This window comes from Haemaphysalis longicornis, unplaced genomic scaffold (genome assembly GCF_048455015.1).
Source record: "Haemaphysalis longicornis isolate Haplotype H1 unplaced genomic scaffold, Haemaphysalis longicornis Haplotype H1 scaffold_2, whole genome shotgun sequence".
Lineage (NCBI taxonomy): Eukaryota > Metazoa > Arthropoda > Arachnida > Ixodida > Ixodidae > Haemaphysalis > Haemaphysalis longicornis.
Genome location: NW_027526295.1, coordinates 69,020,372 through 69,043,604, shown reverse-complemented (window position 1 = coordinate 69,043,604; position 23,233 = coordinate 69,020,372). Strand labels below are relative to the sequence as shown.

The 23,233-nt window shown below is 43.6% G+C and overlaps 1 protein-coding gene across 1 annotated transcript; it reads left to right on the top strand.

Annotated features, from left to right (window-relative positions):
* Positions 1–20,780, top strand: LOC144168970 (uncharacterized). The gene is made up of 10 exons (XM_077697975.1): positions 1–156; positions 2,125–2,177; positions 4,606–4,641; positions 6,593–6,637; positions 8,486–8,579; positions 13,047–13,165; positions 14,816–14,863; positions 15,539–15,574; positions 18,364–18,523; positions 20,650–20,780. Exons 1-10 carry the CDS (start codon positions 30–32, stop codon positions 20,664–20,666), a joined length of 735 nt encoding a protein of 244 aa, XP_077554101.1. The 5' UTR covers positions 1–29; the 3' UTR covers positions 20,667–20,780.
* Positions 20,781–23,233: the final 2,453 nt, after the last annotated feature.

Genomic DNA, 23,233 nt, shown 5'->3' with positions numbered 1-23,233 from the left:
TCTAACATAAAAGGCGGACGCAGCGGGACATGGTTACTCGTAGTCAGCTTAACTGTGTTGCTCCTCAACTCTCCCCAGAAGGTTCAGCAACCATGCGTGCTTCGCATTTCCTCGGCTTCCTCCTCCTGGCCACTGCTGCCACCGGAGCTTCAGCTTGTAAGTGTAGCGTCCATGTTTATTTTAAAGACGATTGTCTTTCTTGGGCTAGTTATGCGCAGAGATTTTGGTCTGTGTGTATGTCTGTATGTGTGTGTATGTCTGATTCAGCCACCCGGCAAAAGTGTAACAGAAGCTGCGCATTTTGTTATATAACCACCGCCAAATCTAAACGTCCAAGCCCGGTGTTGGTGTTCGTACTTGTCAACAATGTTGAACAAGAACATGATATTACGCAAATACAAGGCAGAAAATCGATACATGAGTGATATTTGCAGTGTTCCTTAATTAAACAAAATCATGGATGCTTGGTTTTTACTATAGCAAATGAAGTACTACATCAACTGCACAAACCCGTCGCCTGCTGTTGCCCGGGCTACTATAGATCCTGGCGGCATTTAAGAAATAAAGTGGTAACAGTATCGAAAGGTTCAACTAGATAGGCTTCGCGTTCAGTTAGGAACGCTCGCGGAGTAACGCAACGTGGATATATAAGCGTGGCAATAAGGGGCCTCGATTCACGCGCGTCTCCGCCGTGCAGCAGTCCTGGCATTGAGGTACCCGACTTGAAGCAGTGGAACGTGGTAAATTTTAATTGACTTGAGGAAACTTTTAGCGTGTTATTTTGGGAGGAATGAGACGGGAAAGCAACATCATGAGAGGTGAGCAGTAAAGAGGAGGGAGGCATTTACTTTGCAGGAGTGCCAGTAGGCTATCCTGGAACCACTAAATAAGTTACGCTTAAGAATAACGACACTGAGGGACGGCGGCAGCCATTTTGGTGCCTGACGCCAGGGTGGCCAGCTTTATGCAAGCTATTGCGGCTGACGTTGACGGGCGGAATTGGTCCGGGCGCCGCTTCCCATCCATGGCAGCTGTGTTTACTTTTTTGAAGATCTAGAGACAGCGCGCCGGTGAGAAAGGGTCAGGCTTGGTTACGCTAGCCTAGCTTATTTAGTGGCTCCAGGTTACTCTACGGCCCGAATCAGGCTACGCTTTCTAAGTGGCTATACGTTACGCAAGGCCACTGGTGGTTGTTTCCAGCGGAAAGCGATGCAGGCGTTTTCCACCTTCCAGGGGTTCAAACAGCACAGTACAGAACAGCACGTGATCGCTACTCAGTCTGGGGGTAAAAACCTCATCTTGTGGGTCTAGACTATTCCTTTCTCCGACATTTCCAACGAAACGAGCAGATAGGCGGCCATTTTTTTCTTGTGGCAATTCTGTCAGAGCTGTGCATTCTCATATAGAAGATGTGCTTTACTACAGAACTCCGTCCAGCGTTCCATGAAGCAGGATTCAGCAGCAGCTGCATGGAATAATTTTATAGAGTGGACAAAAAAAGACTTGATCCTATTAAAGCAGAGCTGCCTATGCCTGACTGATACCGTGCATTGTTACGGCCTAAACGCCCTGAGAAAAGCCAAATTACACAACAGGTTTCTACAAAAGGCATATCAAGAGCCCCAGGAAAAATACGCTTTTTGTGTAGGAATCGAACCGGAGTCCCTCGCGTTATGAAGCTGATGCCTTTCACATTCCGCCATTCCGACAATGTCAAAGCACGTCGTATTTTGTACTGTGGCCTTCACTCAAGTTGCATAGGAGAAAGCTTTTCGTTTCAACCACCTTTCTCTTAAAAACAGGGCGTCGGTGTTTTATGTTTTGTCCCCTCGCTGGGTGTTCATTGTAAATGCAACACATCAAGGTACTTTACAATGAGTCTTAGTGGCACTGGCATAACAGTTTCTTTCACTCACTTCAGAAAGACACTGTCAAACCCTCCAATGGTGCTGTGCCCTGCGTATTCATTGACGCACACGCACGGCATTTATTTAATTGTTTAGTTATTTATTTAAACCAACTTTTTTGGAAGTAAGAAACAAGTTTATGAACTATTTTCACTACTATCTGCAATGCATGTTTTTTGAACGGTGGTCATCATGTGCCTTTTTGTTTCTTCTTCAGCCGCCAGTGCCTGTGTCAATGTCACTCTGAGCAACATCTTCAAAATTGGCGAGGTAAGTTCCGCGGAGTGGTTTTGTTTTGCTCTGCCTGATGCATTATAAACGGTTGGTTACAATAGTAGCTTTATAGGGAATGTACCACAATCTGCACAGAAAACAGCAATAATTTCCAGGTACACGGCTTCTTTAGTATTCATATTCAAACCTTCCCGCCACTTCGATGAGAAAGCATGCCCGTACAGGCACACCACTGTGGCCCTACTCGTGCAGAAAAGCTCCTGCAGGTACGCTGGATGCCGGCCCGGGGTTATGCAGCAACAATTCTGCTTCCATGCTGATGCAAAATATAAACCGCCCACCTCAATTTGAGGCTTTCATCTCAGTTTTCAATCCCTTCTAAAACTCTTAAGGCGACCCATGCGATTGAACATATCCATTGAGGAGGCATGTCAACAATTCAAAAGTGCGCTACTTCTATGCAATGAAGGTTTTTCGGTCACGGAGGACAAAGTGAATAAAAAATATTGCACGTATCACAGTTTGCTTGAGTTTCAAACACACATGCCCAATGCGGTTTAGTTCTCCCGACAATGTCGGAATGAGCATATCACTTTGGCTTTCTGAGATAAACTTTATTTATTTATTTATTTTTCCCAGGGGTCAATAGACATTACACAGGAGAGTAATTTGGAAGAACAGTAACGACACAGGAACGAAAACAAAACAAATCAAAGAAAACCACAATATTACTCTTCACTCAGCACGTCTCTGGTCATACAATGTTAGCTATTGAAGTGTTAAATGGCTGCTGTCGGGCTGTAAAGCCAACTCCATTCCTCCGATGTACGTGGCATGAAAAACTGAAAAAAAAAGTTGTGCAGGAATGTACACCGACTTTTGAGGCATGATTCAGACGCTCCGAATGGTGATGTGGACGAAATATGCTTTCCTTATGAAAAGAGGCTTGGTGATAGATCTTTCGAAAAAGCCTGAAACGAGAAATTTGTGGCGGGATGCAAGATATGCCAGGCTGAGGTCTGCTTTCATAGATGATATGCTTTCGGTTCAATTGTAATTACACGTTATGAAACGAGCCGAGTTATTTTTCCCCGTTTCTAGCAATTGTAATAAATTACGTGAAAGGAATCTAATAGTGACGCTGCATATTCTTGTTTCATATGGATCGGTGTTTGTATAAGAGTATCTCTAGAGGCGAAGGTGCATCGAAAAGGTACTGCGTGGGTACCCGAACATGTGGTTAGCGAAGGTTTAATTCCGTCAACCAGGTGTTACTTCATGCTGAAATAGCATTAAGATCTGACTGAAGAATGAATCAGTGGTAATTGCACGTTATTTCTGTAAAGATACCACATTCTTCAGCAAACAAATGAATGTTGCGAGACATACCAGAAAGTGGGTCGTTGTTGTAGATTGGAAACGACAGTGAACACACAACTGGGCCTTGTGGAACACCAGAGTCCGCTGCGCTTAGCCCTGGTTCTTTGTTGTTAGCGGCGCTGAATAGGAAACGCTTAGTTAAAAAACATTCAGTACAGGTTATGAGTGTTGAGTCTGTATTAAGAAGCAGGAGTTAACGCAAAACAACTTGAGTGTGCGCTTCATCAAAAACTTTGGTAAAGGCTCAAAATATGGAATCTGCCTCGGATGAACGAACAAATATAACGTTTAATCTGTGCGTCAAGGTACTACTTGAGCTTCGAATAGATATCATTTATGAAAACCACGTTGAGATGGTGTAAAAAACGAGCTACTCTCAAGAAAATTTCTCAAGAATTTTACATGGAATGCTAGTAAGCGAAATCGGACGATAGTTAGTCGGGGAGTGCTTGCTACCAGATTTATGGAATGGAATCACCTTCCCAACATTCCCATGTGATGGGAGAGAACCTTCGGTAAGTGATTGCTGAAAAATCTTTCAGAGCATGATTCAAGAATAACACAGTGAGCCCACCAAGATGGTGGGGTTAATTAGATGATAGCCTGGGGTGAATACGCCTTTAAGAATGTCAAACGTTTTGCACCATTATAATGAATTATCAGCGGTACCATTTTTGAGTAATCGCAACATTCTATGTGTGGCAATGCGCAGTTCACGTCGAAAATGAATTTTTGCAAGGAGACATCTTAAGCAGAGAACCACGGTTTTTGTCGGGGATGAAATCACCATTGCCATGAACAAGCGATATGTAAGTGCTATTTTTGGCAAGTTGCTGCGTTCATTGGTTTATCCTACGTTCATGATTTTCAGATTAATTCACTTTTTTGCATATGGTATACAACCTACAACTTGTATTGCCTCGTATTCAAGCCAGCGGCAGTGATAATTTAGAAAAAAATATTGTAGCCCACAGACTGCTTCGATGAAGAAACGCATCCTATAAAGTGAGCTTAGCTGGTATTGAATTTTACAACTCTCTGGAATGTTCTGGTTCACGCCAGAAGTAATGGCTCTTTTTTTCAGTGTCTCGGAAATCAGCTGGACTATTGTTCATCAATGGTGAGGCTTGAGAAGACTTTTTCGTTGACTCTCCGACGCCGATAACTATATTAAGGGGTAGCATATTATCTGCTACTAGTCTGCTGCGAATATGAGTGCTCAGACGACGCAGGATGCAAAGGTGGATGCGAGGTTTGTGTCTTCGGGGACGTTCACGTGGAAAGTATCGAGGTATGAAACGGGGTCAACATAAAAGTGACTTAGTATCAGTAGGTTCGGGAAAGCGTCAGCATGTTGAGGCATGCATAAATGTTTTCGCCTTGTAAAGAAAACCCACAAAAATTCATTGGTATAAGGCACTGCGAAGCTGTTCATTGTACCGATAGAACAGATGGATCATACTTCAGTAAGATAAGTTTTACTGCAACAGTAACAATAATTACAAAATAACTGTTTATTCACGTTTATAATAGTAACATTCAATACAATTACAATAAACAGTAATTACAGTAACACAGATTTTACTAACATCGATAGATTTCAGTAACATAAGTTTCCTTTACTTCATCCGGGGTGTCAGGTTGCACAGTCACTAAAGCGTTTTCACGATCGTAAAGATATCACCACGACAAAAAAAAACAGCACTTCTCATTCATGCGTTCTTTGTGCACTGAGCGATGTATAATTAAATTACTATTTGTTTATTAGTAACCTCAGTCCACACACGGAATAAAGAAGCTGGTTTTCTTAGAAAAGTCTGGATGAAATATTATGGTCTGAAAGTGGCTATGTGGATCGTACAAATTTTGTCGAATCCGAATCTCAGTGATTTAGCGCGATATTCGAATGTGCACTTTCCCGTATCCGCTTTTATCTCTCCGTATCCTTGGCTTGCACCGCTATTATGTTTGATGAAGGGGAACTGAAGGCAGATTGGAAAGGTGGTGATGCATGTTCGAGGTTCACCTAGAAAAAAATATCTTGTATATATACAAATAATCTTCTCGGCAAAGCGACTGCTTGGGCGTATTCATTGAACATGATTAACAAACAAAAACCGATGCTAGCAGGTCGAGGGTTGGCTACGACTTTACGCACACCAGCGCTGAACCATCTTTTTAATTGAAAAAATAATACACACGTATTTAAGAGCGGCAACCAAAAAAATAAAAAAATACTTGTCCTGATTAAGCGCCGTACGCATGAACACGTCCGTTCTTCGAGTCTGTAATTAGTGAAGCTCAGCTGATAAATACGAATGCATGGTCCCGCATGTGTAAGCTCCCGTCTACAGCCCTATCTAGGAATAGCTGAAATTTTAAAGCGAAGCGTTCTCTGTATTACTGATGGCGTATGTCGCGTCGAAAATGCACTGCAGAAAATCCAACTTTGATGATGATCCTTGGTGAAGCAAAAAAAAAAACGCTTTGAGCTGCCGGAATCAAACCTCGGTCCATCGCGTCATGAAGACCGCGTTTATACGATTTCGGTGGAGTGTGCTGTAAAGAATAAAAGAACCATTCTGACACCATCGAACTTCGGAGAGAGGTGCATGGACGTGCGCAATTAGAAATAATGCATACCTCCGTGTAACGACGACGATGGTTGAACGCGAAGCTTTCTTCGTGCGAAATCGAACGGGGAAGGGTCAAAGCAACAGCCGCTGCGGTCTAAAGTCAAAACTGCGTGGGAGTCAAAGTCAAGCCTCAACAAGTCACAGTTTAGACCATCTGCGAATCAGAGCCCTAACCCAAGCGAAAACCAAGAAAGCCTTCACGAGCAAGCTTCACGTTCAAACCATCGCCGTTCATTGTACACCCGCGCTGCGTAACCAAGAGTAGAACATCCTGATTGGTAGTTGCCGGTCTTAAGTATATGCGTAGTAATTTTCGAATATTCTTTTATTTTATCGCTCGTGTGGTGGCAATCTTACTCCGTTCTGTTTTGTTCTGTTAATCATAGCGGGTAACCAAAGTTGAAATGAAATTGTTTTTTTTCTTTTCTTCAACAGTTCCCCTCAACTGGCATGGTTACCGGCACGGCAAAAGTTTTACGGGTGGGTTGCCTGGCTTTTCTTCTTTTTTTCAAAATGGAGTATTGCCATATGTACGGCAAAAAGTAACTAAAGGTCATGGAAAACTGGGGAATTTTTCCTCTATAACGACGATGTGTAAGCTGCTCCTAAATTTTATTGTAGAGTGTCCTATGAATACCCTTGCTGCGCAGATTCCCTTTCCATCAATCATTATCATCCCTTGAGTTTGCTTTGATAAATAGCGTTGTATAGCAAACTAGCACTTGGCAACTTCAGGATGTTCATTAGTAGAATACGGAAGTTCATAGTTAGCAAATTGTGAAGTTTTCTTCATTTAGAAATAGTAAGTCAAAAACAAATTATTCATTTGTTTATGTCAGGCAAGACCCCTCCGATCTTTACCGAAGCTAGAGAAAACATATCTTGAACGGTTTTCAGGAGAGGACAGTGCTTCTAGCGACCGTGAGAATGAAAAAACTGCCTTGCGCAAGCTATGTGTCATGCAGAGTTAAGCGGAACTCGGTAAATTTGAGACTACGAAATGATGCCCACACTTCAAACACGGACGGAACGTAGAACACCGTTTGAAGAAAAGTTTTTTAGGGTCATTGTAAATCAAATTAACACAGTGCAATCAGGGCAATTTCAGAAAGACGGCTAGAACCTTGTCTGTCTGCCTATATAGATAGCCTGTTTCTTATCAACAAGGCTACGCTGGCAGACTATGGATATTTCCTATTTTTTGCCCTATGTGCTACTGAACCAATTTTGTATGCTGTAAGCCAGAATGTGGTCAACACAACCAATAAAGAAACTACAGGCAGCACAAGAATTCCTTCCCTTTTTCTATTCGTCACTAACCGACAGAAGATTACCAATTTCCGAAAGAAGAAGGGACAATAATAAATTGTAAGCGAATACAATTGTTCTTTACACAAGATGACAATGATGCACGCGGTGCTGTAGGTGTGACACTGCGAGACAAACGTTTATGCTGCCAAGTTCAGCTCCTCACCGATTACCGTGCATTAAAAAATGATTTTAGTTTGGTCCCAGAGCATCCTGTTCTAAAACAGGCGATTGACGTACGCACTGCTCCTGAGTGGCTACCCGGTATTTTTTCTGAACGCCCGACCGTACAAACACCATTTCGGCTACATGATTATCATTATTCAAAATTGCCTGAAGAAGGCCTTTAGTCTAGGCTGCTTTATTGTCATCCTGAAACTCACAGAACACGAATGAGCCCAGTTTAAATACACAGCAATCAATGTAATGCGTTTTAAGAAATATTTATATCAGGCGTACCTGCTCTAAATTTCGCCAAACATGAGTCGTGTGCCTCGAGTCGGGCTACTGATTCATCCCAGGCGCCACCGCTTATGGTCTTCAATGAGTTTGGTGCATATTACTGTTTCTCCACGCGTAGAGGCCCTTGCCCCGCGTTGCTGTGGTTTATAGCTAAAATTTGCACGCGAATAATTCACCTCGCAGGTGGGCTCTACTAACGCATGTGCCACCACAGGTATGATAGGCTACGTCCTCTCTACGGCGCGCCATCTGCACATGTATTGTGGAAGCACTGTTTGGTAACCGTGTTGACCTAAAATATTTCTTGCATGATTCCACTTCTATAAAAGGCTTTCGCATATCAAACGAGGCAGTTCACCAAGAGAAGCTGAAACTAATCATAAACACCGAGCTGCTACATTTTTTCAGGTAGAACGATATATTGCATAGCACAGAACTACTGCTAAGAGCTATATGACTCGGTGAATGTTGTCATTTGATTTATAGATGGTAGAGGATTAATGTTCGTGGTTCTTATAAGCTTCCTTCTGAATCCCCCCCCCCCTCCCTGACTCGCAGTGCTTCCTAACGGGACTGTATGCCAACGCTTCTCCTCAAGGGACTGTGGCTGCGCTGGGTCCTCTCCTGCAAATAATCGCAAATCGCGCTCTGGGTGAGTAGGCCTCAAGCCGTCCCGATGATTCTTACGTTTTTAAGGAAACGCTAGAGGATACACAAGACAACAAATATCCCGTTTGGCCTTGCCATCGTTCTCAGACCATCACAGGCCTGCTCGTTAAAATGGTAAGTGGCGAGGGAGAAAATTGCAATTGTAACTAAACGAAGTTGATTTAGAATAAAGAGTAGCTATAAACGAAACCACGAGTCACAATCGACGTTGCTTACTTGGGACAGTCCATGCGAAAGCTAGCGTTTTCGCAGATCGGTTTTGCGAAAGTTTGCGGCGGTTGCGAATTGAGTTCCGGCTTTCTTCTTTACAAATTAAGTGGCTTTATATACTATTATCACAGTCGGTTAGTTTAATGGACCATATTCGTTCCCGGTACGTGTTCTCAGTTTTCCCCGTCTTGTTTATTGCTACGATGAGGTGAGTAAGAAGGCAGACAAAACATTTCAAGGTGACCTAAGCAGATCTTCTTGGTGGTGAATCAAAAAGCAGCAATGAGCATTTCGACGCCTAGGGCGTTTTGTGTACACCAGCGATGTAGAAGTGCCTCTGTCCGCTTTAGACGGCTTCCTTCGCGATCTGCTTATGCCGTAACACTTTCGGATGGCTTAGATCAGTCTCCTACACCTTGTACTGCTGCGAGTTTGTACACTAATGTAAAGGATCACCAGGATGGTAAACATTGCTGCCTTTTTGGTTACCCATTTCGCCCCGTTTTTCTTGGGTGTAATGGCGTGGATCGCAACCTCCCGCTGCTACCCAGTGTAGCTGGCGCTGCAGAGCGCCGAGCGGTGTTAACGCTTCCCACAGAACTGGGTTACGAACCAATAAAGGGCTTCTGACATGTGACAACGACATGGATGTCGCAGCCGGTGCATCCCTCCAATAACCGATTCGATGCTTTTGTATTGAACCCTCGCGGGCATATCGTTTCTTCTGACTTCATGCATTTGGCTGAAATTTTTAAGGCGAAAACCTTAGTTCTCCCATCAAACGCAAAAAGTGAGCGTCGTCGTTGTCAGCATTGACCCGAATGGTACGAAAATGGCCAAGAGATGAGATAAATAATTAAAAAAGAAATGGGCGAGCTTCTCAGACGTAACATTGCGAATACTGATAAAACAGCAGAGATTTTTGAGCTCATTTCGTCCACCTAAGCCAAACTCGACACTAGAGCAGATATTCACGCCGCGGCACACACATCGCTTCGGTTCCAGGAGAAAACCTACATGACAGGGCCTACGTCATCACCAGGCTACGCCAATCCGTTGCGACGCGTCTCCTCTCCACGGCAGCTGTACCACGCCTCGAGCTCATCACAGTTGTCACTCTCCCCCACTACTATCCGGCCACTCCTCATACGTCTTTGCGTGCCATTCCCCCTCCCCTTTGCCCATCATGGCGCAGCTATTACTTCCATTCGGCTTGTTTAACCACCCGCTCTCTACATCACCAAGCGGAGTTTTGTAGCGCGCGTCTTCTTTTCATCTTTTGATTCCTGTTCTGCATGAGAACAGCAGGAGCGGAAGTTCTGTTATTTTTGTGCGTGCTTTTATCTAGCACGCGCAGAAGCGGGGCTTGTGTTAATTTTCGGCCCCGTTCCAGCTCAAGCTTACACAGCTCTGCTGTTTATAAAACGTATTCGCGTTAATTGAACCCGAGTCCACACAGCAATAGCGAAGTATTACCCAAGCTCTAATTCGGCAACACGTCACACGAGTATCGAGAATTTAATTTTTTATTTCTTGGCAAAACCAAGGGGACGCTGAGACTAAAGGCGGACGTGGCATGACAGGGGCCTCAGCCAGTCGATTTACAGCGTACACAATAACACGTCTGTTCACAAATTTAAGCATAATAGCATAACCGTAATAGAGAAATAGCACAAAGCAAAGTCATTACTACATTTCCTATGTATTATACAAAGCATAGGTCTAAAATTCACAGAAGGATCACAGTGTATACATAGAAGCAGTAAATCGTACGCATGAAGTTTCATCAGGTACACTACTATGTCACAATAACGTATGAATGTATTTTTGTTTTAATTGTATTTAATTTCTACCTTTAGGGGAACATGTAGACATATATTTCAAACTCTTATATTCCACGCCTGATTATATGCCACCCGTATAGAATTCCCCTGATATGTGCCACGTGACACAAGGAACGTGACGGCACGCGAGGAAAACACATGGAGGCGTAATAGTGCTGTGACTGTGGGGAAGTTGTCGCGTGAACTGCGGCCATTCCGCCTATCGGAGTAATTAGCGTCCAAAAATAGAGGGGAAAACCACACTGTAGCGGCAAAGAATTCTTCTCATCGCCTTTCAAATTTGTAACACGACTAAAGTGCTCGGGGAATGTTTGCAGAGCCCTTCCCGCAATATACTGAGAAGGCGTTACCACTCATTGACACGATTAACAAAAGGCGATGTGGGACACCGCATAGATAATCTGCGTCCTCCCGGCAGTTCGGGATCCAAACGAAGACGGGCTTCACTGCGTTTTGCCAACATGGCGTCCGGTGCATAAGGTATTTGCTCGCTCGCTTCCTTTCTTTTTCTTTCGAGATGAAGCATGCCGGATACACTTACCTATCTCCTCAGAGGTACATAACAGGCATCGGAACAATGTTTGATGCTTTAAACCAATGTCAAGATGCCGATCCAACTTCCTTATACGCGATAAAAACGTGAAAATTTTTCCGACTACTCAATTCACAAGAGTACCCGTACGATCAAAATCAGTTGAGTTTACACGTTTCAATGCGAAACGATGTTCCCGCCGCTCACTTGCACGCGGTACAGCGGCTACTCTACCCTATAGCCTACCGGGCATTAAAGATATCCCGAATCATTTCGATACGCACTCGTGCATAAGGCCGCATTCGGCAAAGGCAGGGGTCATGTTAGCAACAGGATTGCGGTCAGCCACAAACCAACATGACCAGCTTCCAGACAGCGGTTTCAACCAGCGGCATACCATGAAATTCCATTTTTGTACAGGCACGAGCGCGATAGGCAATCTGCCTGGACTCGCAGGAGTGCGGAAAAGGTTTTGTGAGAGTGCATGTCAGTGGAGACGTTTGCAAAGGAGGGAGCTCAAGAACCATTTTGTTGCGCTGAAATGTGGACATACTGTACACACACTAAATTCTACGCACAACATTCCATTCTTAGCACGAGTAAAATAACTATATTGTCACGAGGTGACAATATGTTAATTTAGTGACTATATGTATGATTTAGTGTGTGGAGCGTTCGCCCAGGCTGCACGCCCCACACACAGCTCTTCTTCGTCGTTCTTCATCGGGCCCACAGCGGCGCATACCCTACTGCGCCCTTCTTTGTCACCTCGTTACAATATTGTAAAAAAATATTCGTGGTGCCTCTGAAGCGACTTTCCCGGTGATCATGGCGATTGACCGCATTGTGAAGCATACCAAAATAATTGTGGGTCAATTATTCGTCTTCATTTTGATCTATGAACGCCTTTACATATTGCTATCCGCCTACATTTGTTGCTATGTATTTGTTACGAAAACAATTTCGCCAGATTACTTACTTAATTACAACCCGAAGAATAGCTAGAAAACAAATAACAAATAATCAGAGCTTCACTGACAGTCATTTAAATTTGCGTGATGAACTCATCCCTCTTCCCGAAATATAGGCTCCAGGCCAATCGGCATGCGTTGCTCCGGTTTTAAAGTCTGCAACATGGCACGTCGCGCACGCACTTCACCCATGTCGCCAACCCCGCTGTGAGCTCCAACCGTCTGAGTAGTGTGGTTTCTTCAGTTGAGCAGCGGAATCGACAGTATCGGCATTTTGTCGCTGTCATTCTATTTTGGCGCACTACTCGACCTTGCACTTGGGCACGTTAAATTTTGCAACGCTTTCAAGCGGCGGCGGGGCGCGTTCGCGACCGCTTCGATTTGACATCCCCCCATAGTACCAGGTAGGCAGCAATACAAACGTAGCGGCAACACAGACAATGTGTCCACCGGTAACGATGACGACACCGATCTCCGCACGTGCTTTCATTCTCTGTTTTTCTGTCACCCTCTGTCCGTGGAACGGCATGGCAAATTTTTCCTGAAGTGCGCCATTCATTGCGCACGTTATATTGGTGCATGTCGCTTCCATTCGTTGACATCGGTCTGTTTGAAAATTTGTGAAGAGACATCTAAAGGGGCCCATTCGAAGATTAGGACTAGAGTAAATTACTGAATACTTCAGTAATTTACAGTAAGAGCCAATCTGAATACTTCACACAACTTTTCAAACTGTGGCTTCACTGAATGAAAGCAATTATTAGAATTACCATGTCATTGGCTTGTATCAGGAACAAATATGTTTGTTGAAGCCATCGCAACTTTAAAAAAGTGCGTGCGTGTTTTACCTTTTAATGTAACGTTACCACATATTTCGTGTCTTCCACGTATAGGTGGGGCAACACTTCCTGGAAACTTTTCGCTATCGGCTGGTGTCAACTTTTTCAACACCAACAGCACCTGTGGCGCTCCCATCACCATTCGTCTTCCCGGGGCTGCTCCCCTGACGTCCGTAAGTATATTCAAAATTTTACTTAAAGACGGTGGGAAGTTAGGTGGTTGTCGCCTATTTACTAGCACAGCCTTTGAACCGACAAAAATTATATCTTTTACGTTCAGTGTACATGCTCCGAACAATTGGTTTTGAAGCTGAAACCAAAATTATGCCCTAAACCTTCATGGTGCAGAGTAGAACTGCAAACAACCGCAAATTGTATCACGCTTGGAATAGTGTTCTTAGGCCTTTAGAGCAAATTTTTTGACAGCAGCCATTGCTGTAAACACCTCGACGCCTACGTTGAGCTAGCCGCCCTGGACCGCGGCCTATGTCGGCAAAGAATCTTTGCCGCAGCAGCCACAATCGTTGCCTTGGTTATACAGCTCATTTTGTAACCAGTAGGGGCGCTTATGAGATACAAATTATTTTACTCCTGGTCGGACAGCTAAATCAATCTAATTATCACACCACTTCGCGTAATTTACAAGTATTTCATAGGTAGTGCATTCATTGAGGAAAAAGCATTACAGGCAAGCTGATAATTAGGTTCGGATCCCCACGCTTCGGTTCCATTACGACGTTAGCACTGTCGCGGATAGGGTCTTCCACTCGAGAACAAAAGCCAATGAAGCAATATCTAAATGAGTACGCAGCCTCCTTGGAAGCAAATGTTTTTATTGAAAAGTTGGCGAATTCTTCTGAAAAGGCAAAAAAACAGGGCCGACGGTGCTTAATTTCCTTAGCTTTAAATTATATACACAGCTTTCTCAAAAAGCAATTTTTGTGATTGAAAATTGACTAATTCTTCAGAAAAAGCAAACGAAAACGGGTTCAACGGCGCTTAGATTACTCCGCTCTGAAATATGTGCGCCGTCGCGTTCGCGACGAATAATTATTCGACACATCCAGGGTAGTTAGTGTGTTTAGTGAATGTCCTGTACTCCTAATTACATTTTAACAATGTTTTCAAGTTGTTTAATAGATGTACATTGACGCCCAGTGTGTGTTTACAATCCGCTACACGGGCTCATCTTCGCGCGTAATCCAATTTAAATCGGAACCAGTCGGCTATGCAGGGGTCCCACTCAAGGTGCACTGACTATGGGACTGCTCTCTGCGTATTAACTTTGTTTAATAACAGTTTATTCACCAAATCAAATGAACTCAACTGAACTGAAGCACCATATCCCATCTACGCCGACCACTGGAAAGCACGGGCGTGGGCGGCGCTGGGGTTAAAAAAGAGACCAACACACTAATCTCGGCGAATTGTTTAAAAAATAACAACGGTCAGTATGCATAGAACCAAACAACGTTCTTGCTTTAAAAGAGGTGGTGTACAGTTTTGTTTAGAAGCAGTAACGACAACGGTGAGATTATTGTACGGGTTGCATTGTTCCGCATGTCTTAGATGTCGCACACGGCCACGTTGACTCTAGGAGATAGAAATACCCTTAACCAAAATACAATAAACACCTCTTGTCAAGGTAACGAACGCCTAATAACTAATAACTTCCACTAATTTAAAAAACTTAAGCCCGGAAAAATAGCATCCACAAATTCTTTTTCACAGTAAAATGCCACATCAGATCTATGTGCTGAGCTTGAAATGATGCAACCTCTGATGTGCCTCAAATGAAGTTCTGTTTTTGCTTTCTCCAACAGTGCGTTGGTGACGCGGCTATGGTTTGCACGGCTGGATCGCCCACGACCGTGAGTAAACAGGTCTTTAATCGGAATACTGTGCGCCGCCAGTAATGTTTCGCCCCACCAGACTAAAGTACACAGTAATATGAATGTTCAGTAATCTTTGTTTGAAGCTAACTTCGTTTTAACTACTCACAACCTCAGTTACCCAATCAAAGTTATTTAGGTTGTGTACAAGTGGTACACAAAACACTTGTAAACATTTTAGCTAGTATTTTTGTTATTAAAGTGATTGCGCTCGCTTTAAATTCTGGTTCATGCGGTTTTTATATTTGGTTTATAATTTAGTTTAATTCAGTTCAGTTACGAGGTCACCTTCTCTTTTACCTGATGCAGTAAATTCTTTGTTGCGTTCTCATGTTCCTCTGCGCCGAGGAGCAGTGCAAGTTGAATTCTCCCGCCTTCGTGCCTGCCTTAGTATAAACTACGCTCCCTCATTTTTTGGATTATCTGGAGCGTACGAAGCATTTGACTAGAGCAAAAATAAATACATAGGTATCAACAAAATAGTAATTGTGGACGGCCTTCTAAAATATGACAGTTTTAGCACGTACTTTGCAGCAATTAAAGATATATATGCGCATTATCTTGGGCACCCAATGTTCATTAAAACTTACTTTCAATTTCAATAAAAGTTACCCCCGCTGCAAATGAGCACTGAATGAACCGTCTTCATTTCAGACGAGTGCTGTTACCTACGTCGTCAACAACATTGCCGTAAGTTTTACTCCCATCTTTTTAAAAGAGTACTTCTTACTAGAGGTTGAGTCAATATTACGTAATACAAGCTCTTCGAAGAACACTACCCTAGAATTGAGAGCGGCAGCTTTCACTGCTGTATCCGAACACTCCTGAAAACATGCTGTAAGAAACATCTGCCTGCGAGTATGTGGTTTCAGTTGAGGTTTACTTCCCATGGTGACACCAGTCATATCGAAAATGTGAGAAAGTACCTCTGGTAAAGCGGGCTGCAGACTATTCAGTCCTGCGCGACGTATGCATTTCCTTGCAAGGCAGGGACCGAACTTAGTCGAAAGAATTCACACACATATTCTGTTCGCTCTTGTCTTTTGTGTCTGAATTTCTTGCCTACGTTGTCACCAAGTTCACGTTTCCGGAAGAAGGAAAATCCTGCTTTGCAACAGCTATTCGATTAAGTGCCCTTTTTTAAAAAGGAACATTTTGCACTTGGAAATATTGGGGCGCGTACTTTAGCCCTTAGGCTTGTTTTCAAACCATTGACTCAAGCGGGAAGCGTATAAGCGGGAATTATTCGGACTGCTTTTTCTTTCAAATGCATAGGGTTTTCTGCAAACACAATCCAGGCAATGTCTGCAGTTCCAATTCCAGTTCAGCAGGTTCTTCTTGTCTAATCTTAAGTGAGCTGCAAGGTCTTGTCACTACAAGACGTGTATTATGAGAATTACGCCGTTCTTTTCGGAACATAAAGGGGCAGGGTTACCAGTAAAATCTTCAAATAACTTCTTAGCTACATGCTTATACATGTGTCATTTTATATTAAAATCAAGAGGTTGCGCAGAAGCAGCGAAAAAGAAGAAAACGTTGTATCAATGAGTAGTTCTGTTGCTGCAGTGTCCTAATAAGCAGAGTATGGAAGGCAAGAAAATACCGCAAGAAAATACAGTTAAATACACTTCGTGAGAACAAAACAATGCAGTACAGGAATCCCTCGTTATAACAAAGTCAGCGGGACGGCGAAAAACCTTGTTATAAGCGGTATTTTGATATAAGTGACCACTAGAGAAAACTAAAGTATTTAGCATTAATTGTGCCACATCTGCGAGGAATCCAAGCACAATGTATTCAGTGAAGCAAAATTTTATGCAGGAGCAAAAAAGGCAATGAGCTTCGGCTGTTTCATGTTATTGCCGGGCGCGAGCAACTTCCTCTCCGATTTGACCAACCAGTGACTGGCGTCCGAACGCCTCGCAGACTGCCTATCTAATGAGGAGGAGTAGACAGTAGCCACTTTTATAGGGGGGACGGGGGGCGGAGGGGGCGTCACAGAATGCTACGAGAGTTTCGCGCTGGAAAGCGCCGCAAATTCTACGGCTGGAATCTGAGGATGTGTTTGTTGAGCTAAAAAAAAACAATTAACCGCTCATTGTGGGTACACAGCGCACTCATGAAAACTGACCGGTTTTGCTCTAGGGGGTTTGCATGATTACTGGCCACTTTTTTCTCGGGGTGTGGAGCCGTGAAGTTTGCAAAACGAGTTTTTCAGTGCCCCGCTTTCGACAATACTTTTAATTCTACCCTTCGAGTGTCAGTGTTCGCACAACGTCGTGTCCACGCCATCAACGAATGTCTGGGGAAAAAATTCAATCACCCTACCACGTATTTGGACTGCTTGTCTCAAGTCGGATGGCGGAAATCGAGCATGACCGGCTCGAGAAAATGGCCGGGGTAACACGAGCTTATTAGCCCGCCTTATTGACCGCCTGTCGCCGCTTGGTCGCCGCCACTCGGTGACGCCTCCGCTCGCCACTTCGCCCTAAGCGGGTCCATCTCTTCGTGCGCTTCGAGAAGTGCGACCTAAAACGCGTGAGTTTGGGTTGGGACCACACGATATTTCAAATAAAACGATATTTAGAGTAAAGCGATTCCGTTATAATGAGGGATTACTGCATTTGCATTCACGTTGAATTTAGTGCCTAGTTGTTTTATTTTTACCTTCTATCGGCTTGAAACTACGTTGTAGTGTGCCTGCAAAAAGCCTGTAAACGTTAGCCGGTTAGTCTGTTAGCGTTAGCCTGTTACACACCCAGCGACAAAGCAGCCAAAAATAATCCCAGGTCGTCTGCGTGTTGGTCGAATAAGATACTGGGAAGCCTGGTTTCAGAATGGCTGCCTTATAAAGGATACAGGCCTCGCATACGGCTTTCTATGCCTCTCGTCAGGTTGATTACTTAAAGTACATTTTCTAACCTCTCTATCCCCAAAAAACGAACGTGAAGCGAACGTAATGGAGCGTTCTCGCTAGTGCGTTCAGAGGTGACACACCGAGGGTCAGTTGGAAACGCAAGCTCTATAGACGTGCTTTCATAAGGAGCACCGAAACAGGAAAGCTGATGAGTGCCGTGTGACGTGCGTGGAATGACTGGCCAAACTAATCATGAGTTCTCATGTTAGCTAGGGCTTGCAGACTCAGAAGAGCCTCGCGGAACAAGCTGACAAGGTCACCGGTAGGCTGCGGCGGTGGTCACCCAACGCCCTTACTAAGATGTCTGAATTAGGCTTTGCTATCTTGCTTTCTCCAATTAGCCTTTGTAGATTCCTAAAAAATTGGGGTTTTTAAATATTCCTAAGCAGATGATAAATAAACATGCAGATGATGCAGTGAGCCTTAAATAGAGAGCCCGAAACAATCAGAGCTGAAAAATAAATAAGTATTCTGCTCGTTTACACCTGGATAAACAGTATTGACATTGTACAGGTATACGCTGCATACGCGCTCTCTACATTTTGTATGGTTCATGTTTCAGTGCATGCTAAACAGCCTCAACCTTTTGCAACTGACCACCGTCGTGGCTGGAGTTGCCTGCCAGCTTCAAACTGGACTGAAGAGTGTTGCTGCAAACAGTGGAGATCTGGCGACGGTTGTCAACGGCATCCTCGGGGTCCTCCAGCCCTTGTTTCTCACCTGTGAGTACTAGATGACCCGGGGGTCAGGTTTCCTGGTTTTTTTGCCGACTAGCGTGAGGGATGTGTCCATAAAATTCTCTAGTATAGACACATGAATGTTGTCAGCTGGCAGAGCGAAGCGAGTGTTGGAAGATCAGGCCACTTGGAGGTAACGTGGAGGGCTGGGTGCGTGAGCCCAAGAATGTACAGGGAAGTAGGTGGTCAAGCGTGTCTGATGGAATGGCACATGACATTCAAGGTTAAGGGGGATGCTTCTGAGGAGATAAACACTAGATGAAGCGTGTAGATGAAGTTGTTCGCGCTAAAACAAAACTATGCAACCATGCTGCTAGCTCTTGCTTCCCTAAGAATTGGGTGAGTGTGGGAACAAAGGCAGATATGACGAGGATTTCACATAAAGATATGAAGAACGACAGCTGCTGCACCAACGATACAAGGCTTTTGGGGTGCATTTTCTGTTTTTTCTGTGCATCTGTAGGTTTGTAGTTATACCAGTAGAAACGGCGCTGCTCATAGAGTACAAGACGAAGACAGTGGCATTAACCACATTCCAGATGCGTGCGTTTTAGCTACATGAGAGAGTGAGACAGTTGTTGATAGTACGACCAAGTCTGAGCTTTGGCTTTGCGAACACCGAAAGAGTTGATCATTGGTACGTGCAGTGTGGCCTCCAGAAGCTAAATCAACAGGCAATATTCGAACAATGTAAACATAGCTGTGGTATGTAACAGCGCTTCGGCGAGGTACTTGCCGACAGAAGGATACGGTGACCTACCGTTACTAAAGCTTCCAATAATAATTGCTTTTAAATGCAGCCACTATCGTTTTCGAACATTTGACCTCTTTCGTTCTCAAACATTACAAAACCCATGACTTTGTGCATCCAATTTACATCGCTCGGCAACTACTCTATCTGAAGATAAAGCAGACTCTCCTGCATGCATCCTTCAAACCAAGAAAAATGTAGCAAAAAATTAAGGCCGTTCTACTCAATATGAAAGCTGCCAGAAGTGCAGAGCAGTGATTCGTCATAATCGGTTGCAGCACCGTTATCCGCTCAATGCTGCCACCAAATACATTTTAAATTTCCCGCATTCGCAGTGTTCTCGCGCGCCCCCTGCCTGAAACTGCGCCAGCGGGAGTTCTGTTCTCTTTGTTCCTGCTTTAATTTCGTATGCGGGAGCTGTTTTGCGTGATTTCGAACGCATATATTTTTCTTGCGGGGCTTGAGCCTTTTTGCGTCATGTCGAACGCGCCATTTTTTTCTCGTGGGGCTAGAGCCTTTGTGCGGCATTTCGAACGCACCATTTTTTTCTTGCTCGGCAAGAGCCTTTCTGCGCCATTTCGAAAGCGCGATTTTTTTCTTGAGCTGTCGCTTTTTTCCCTTACTATGTTACAAACAAACACAACGGGCGTTCCTAAATAAACGACCGTGGGGGTTGCATGTAATCTACACTGATTTTGCCTGAACCGTACCAGCAGTTTTCTTAAGGCTAAACCGCTAAACAATACAGAGATGTATGACAAGCGTCAGCGGTTCACGATATTCCAACGGTTATGACTATTTAAACCACGTGGTTTTCAAAGCCTTAGCCTGACTCCCTGACGATGGTAATTAGGCTCTGCTTGGGTCTATTATCTCGCTGCGCCGCCCTATTCTGGCAGTCGCTTGACATCGTCTGTTAGCGAGCTACGACGACAAGGCGAGCCCATAAAGTGCTCTACACTCAAAAAAGATATACCTCCTTGATTCCCATGAAAAATGAGGTTTTTGTTTTAAGTTTCCACTGGAGACTGAACGCGTGCGCCATGAACAAGGGCGTGAAAGTGGTGCGGTGAGGCTATAAGTAACCTGTCTTTGACACTTTGCTCTGTTTCCGTACTTTCGTGTGCACTTTTAAAGTTGAGTACTTTATGTTTTAAACGAAATTGAGCACAGTACGGCGCCGATTGGTGTTTGCTAACCAGTATAAGGTAGTTTTAATGTGTGTGTGTTTGTGCGGCTTCTTGACGAGACTGCTCGTTTCTTTTAAAAACAAAGCAGCAACGTTTAGCTCCACACACTGGCGTAGAAATAACCATTTCTCAAAGTGTTCTGTGTATTCATTTGGTACTTGCTCTTGCAGGCAATACATCCGGATAGATGAACTTCGTCGTGCACTGCTTAATACCGAATATTAACCCACCCCTGCTGCCACCTATAATGGACACGCTTTTGGATCAAAACTTCTTATAATAAACAGAAACTGCGCAATTATGACGTTTCTTTGATTCAATCTCCGAAGTAATTCATAGGAAATAGAAAACGAACGATATTTCAAGTCGGCGTTCAGCACCATGACTGGATGCACGGATTGAGACTTTTCAGCAAGCATGGTCATTGGCATTTATTTGCTCTCCTCTGTTAGAAATTGGCGCTTCAAAGCATTAAGCTCACGGGATGCAATTATTTTTAGCAAAAAAACCTTCTTGCCTTGAACGTAAATTGATTGTAGTTTCAACATATGAGTGAGGAGTTTAAAAGAGCCCTGCAAAATACTCAGTAAAAAATTTCACTTCTTCCCTCACACCTGGCCGCGCGGCTCAAGATACAAGTCGCGCCAGCAAATAGACGAAGTGCCGGATCGGTTCGTCGTAGCAGGGACGCTTTCCAATTTCTGTTTTGCATTTAGTGGGATTTTTTTTTATTTGCTATAAATACCTTCGTTGCCGCAACTGAAGGGAGCAAGGCCAATAGCCTCGATTTCACTCAAGATGTGTCACTTGAACGCTCAAAGAACGTCCAAACCCCGAAAACAAAATATCATTTGGGCACATTTTTGAGCTGTCTGATGGGCGTGAAGCAGTAACTTTTGGCTGAGGTATATTGTAACTCCCTATTCTACGAACAGGGTGAACTGGTTAACTGCGTTTTGAAAGGGTTGGAGATTTAACGAAAAGGTTAAAATAGTGTTGCGGTGCGCTTTAAAAACTAACAAACAGTGCTTGTTATCTGCAGACAGAACAGAGCAGCACCGGTGTGGTAGTTACAGTGTGAGAGATTCAATTCTGGCTTGACTGCTAGCTATGTGAGACTTGGGGGCATTTTTGTTAATGCGAACGTTTGTGGCGCATTCCTTGCATTAGCTGAAGAAAACGCATAGAAGAAGCTGAAAATATGAATACTCATTTGATTCAGGATGGAATATTGATATGGTTGGCCACTTGATTAAATACGGGCTGCCACATTAGGTTATTTTTTAATAGTGGGTCGGCGTTCTGCAAGTTTCACATAACGCCTTTATTTGGTGATCCTCACATGCCTAATAAACTCACAACCTTAATACGTACTGTGTCCTCCAGTTAATTCTTTCACGTCCCCCTACTGGCAATAAATGCAATCCCTCAAACCAATAAATTCTCCAAGTTGAAGTTCAAGTTCAAGTTTATTTCAATTTTTTTGGATAACATAAGCGAGTACAGAAACAAGGAGTCTCGAAGTTGAGAACTGCATATCGGGGGTACTATGTTACATAACGCAGTTTTTAGTAGAACAAAACGAAGCAAGCAGTTGAACAGGTTTCAAAACGTCCTACAAAATAATTAAGACAAGCAAAAATAACAGATCGAACAGGAGCCATGCAATAATGCTTAATTGAGAATTGACACACAGGTAATCTGGAAAAGCAATTATACAAAGCAAAAACACAAATAGTTTACTAGACATGTAGTTCTCTAAGCAGATAAATTTAATCAGTTTACGCGAAGAGTGTAATGTGTAGCTCCACTTAATTTTTTCCGGTGTATCGTTCCATGTCAAAAAACCAGAACAGTTTGCCGTCAGTTTGGCGTACTTCGTACGCACTTTTGATGTCAAGGAATTGTTTGGGGTAGAGAATTGGGTGTAATTTGTGTTTATGAGATGCTCCCCTGGCAATCCTTCAATGAATGTCTGATTATGAACAAGGTGATACATAAATAAAGCCAGATTTAAAATTTATAATTCGATTACGGAAACCACACTTAGGTTAATGTAAAGGGGCACAAAATGAGACCGAAAAAGAGCAAAATAAATGATCCGGAGAGCCTAATTTTGAAGGATTTGAAGAGGTTCGACTTGGCTAGCATATGTATTGCCTCACGACGAAATGCAGTACAAAAGATGACTATGAATATATGCGTAGTATAACGAACGAACAATGCGTGGTTGAAACTCAGCGCGTTACTTGATAAGTAGAGGGATTCGGAAAACTACCTTTTTAAGCCATGACTGCACGTGATACTTAAACTTGAAATTTTAGTCTAAGACAACGCAGATAAACTTCATGATATCAGATAAAGAGATCCCATGGTTGTGGAGAGTTAGGAGTGCCGACTGAGTAGGCTTTGGCGGGGGGGGGGGGCAAAATAAAGCGTAGTTTTTGTTCAGTTTATCTGAAGATTAATTATGGCACACCAATGGGGAACGTTTAATCAGCCTGAATTCAATCTGCTGAATCGGAATTGCTGATCTATGGGATGTATCGATGGTAGTATAATCGACATATATGAGGCGATTTGATTGTGTAAGCATAGCAGGAAGCGCATTTATAAATGACAAAAATAGTAGGGGATCTATAGAGCCTTGTGGAACTCCAGTGTTGATTGATTTAGAAGTTGAAGGTGTACCGTTAATGTAAACAATCTGAGAGCGGTTCGTTAAATAATTACGAAGGAATTCCAAGGGACGCC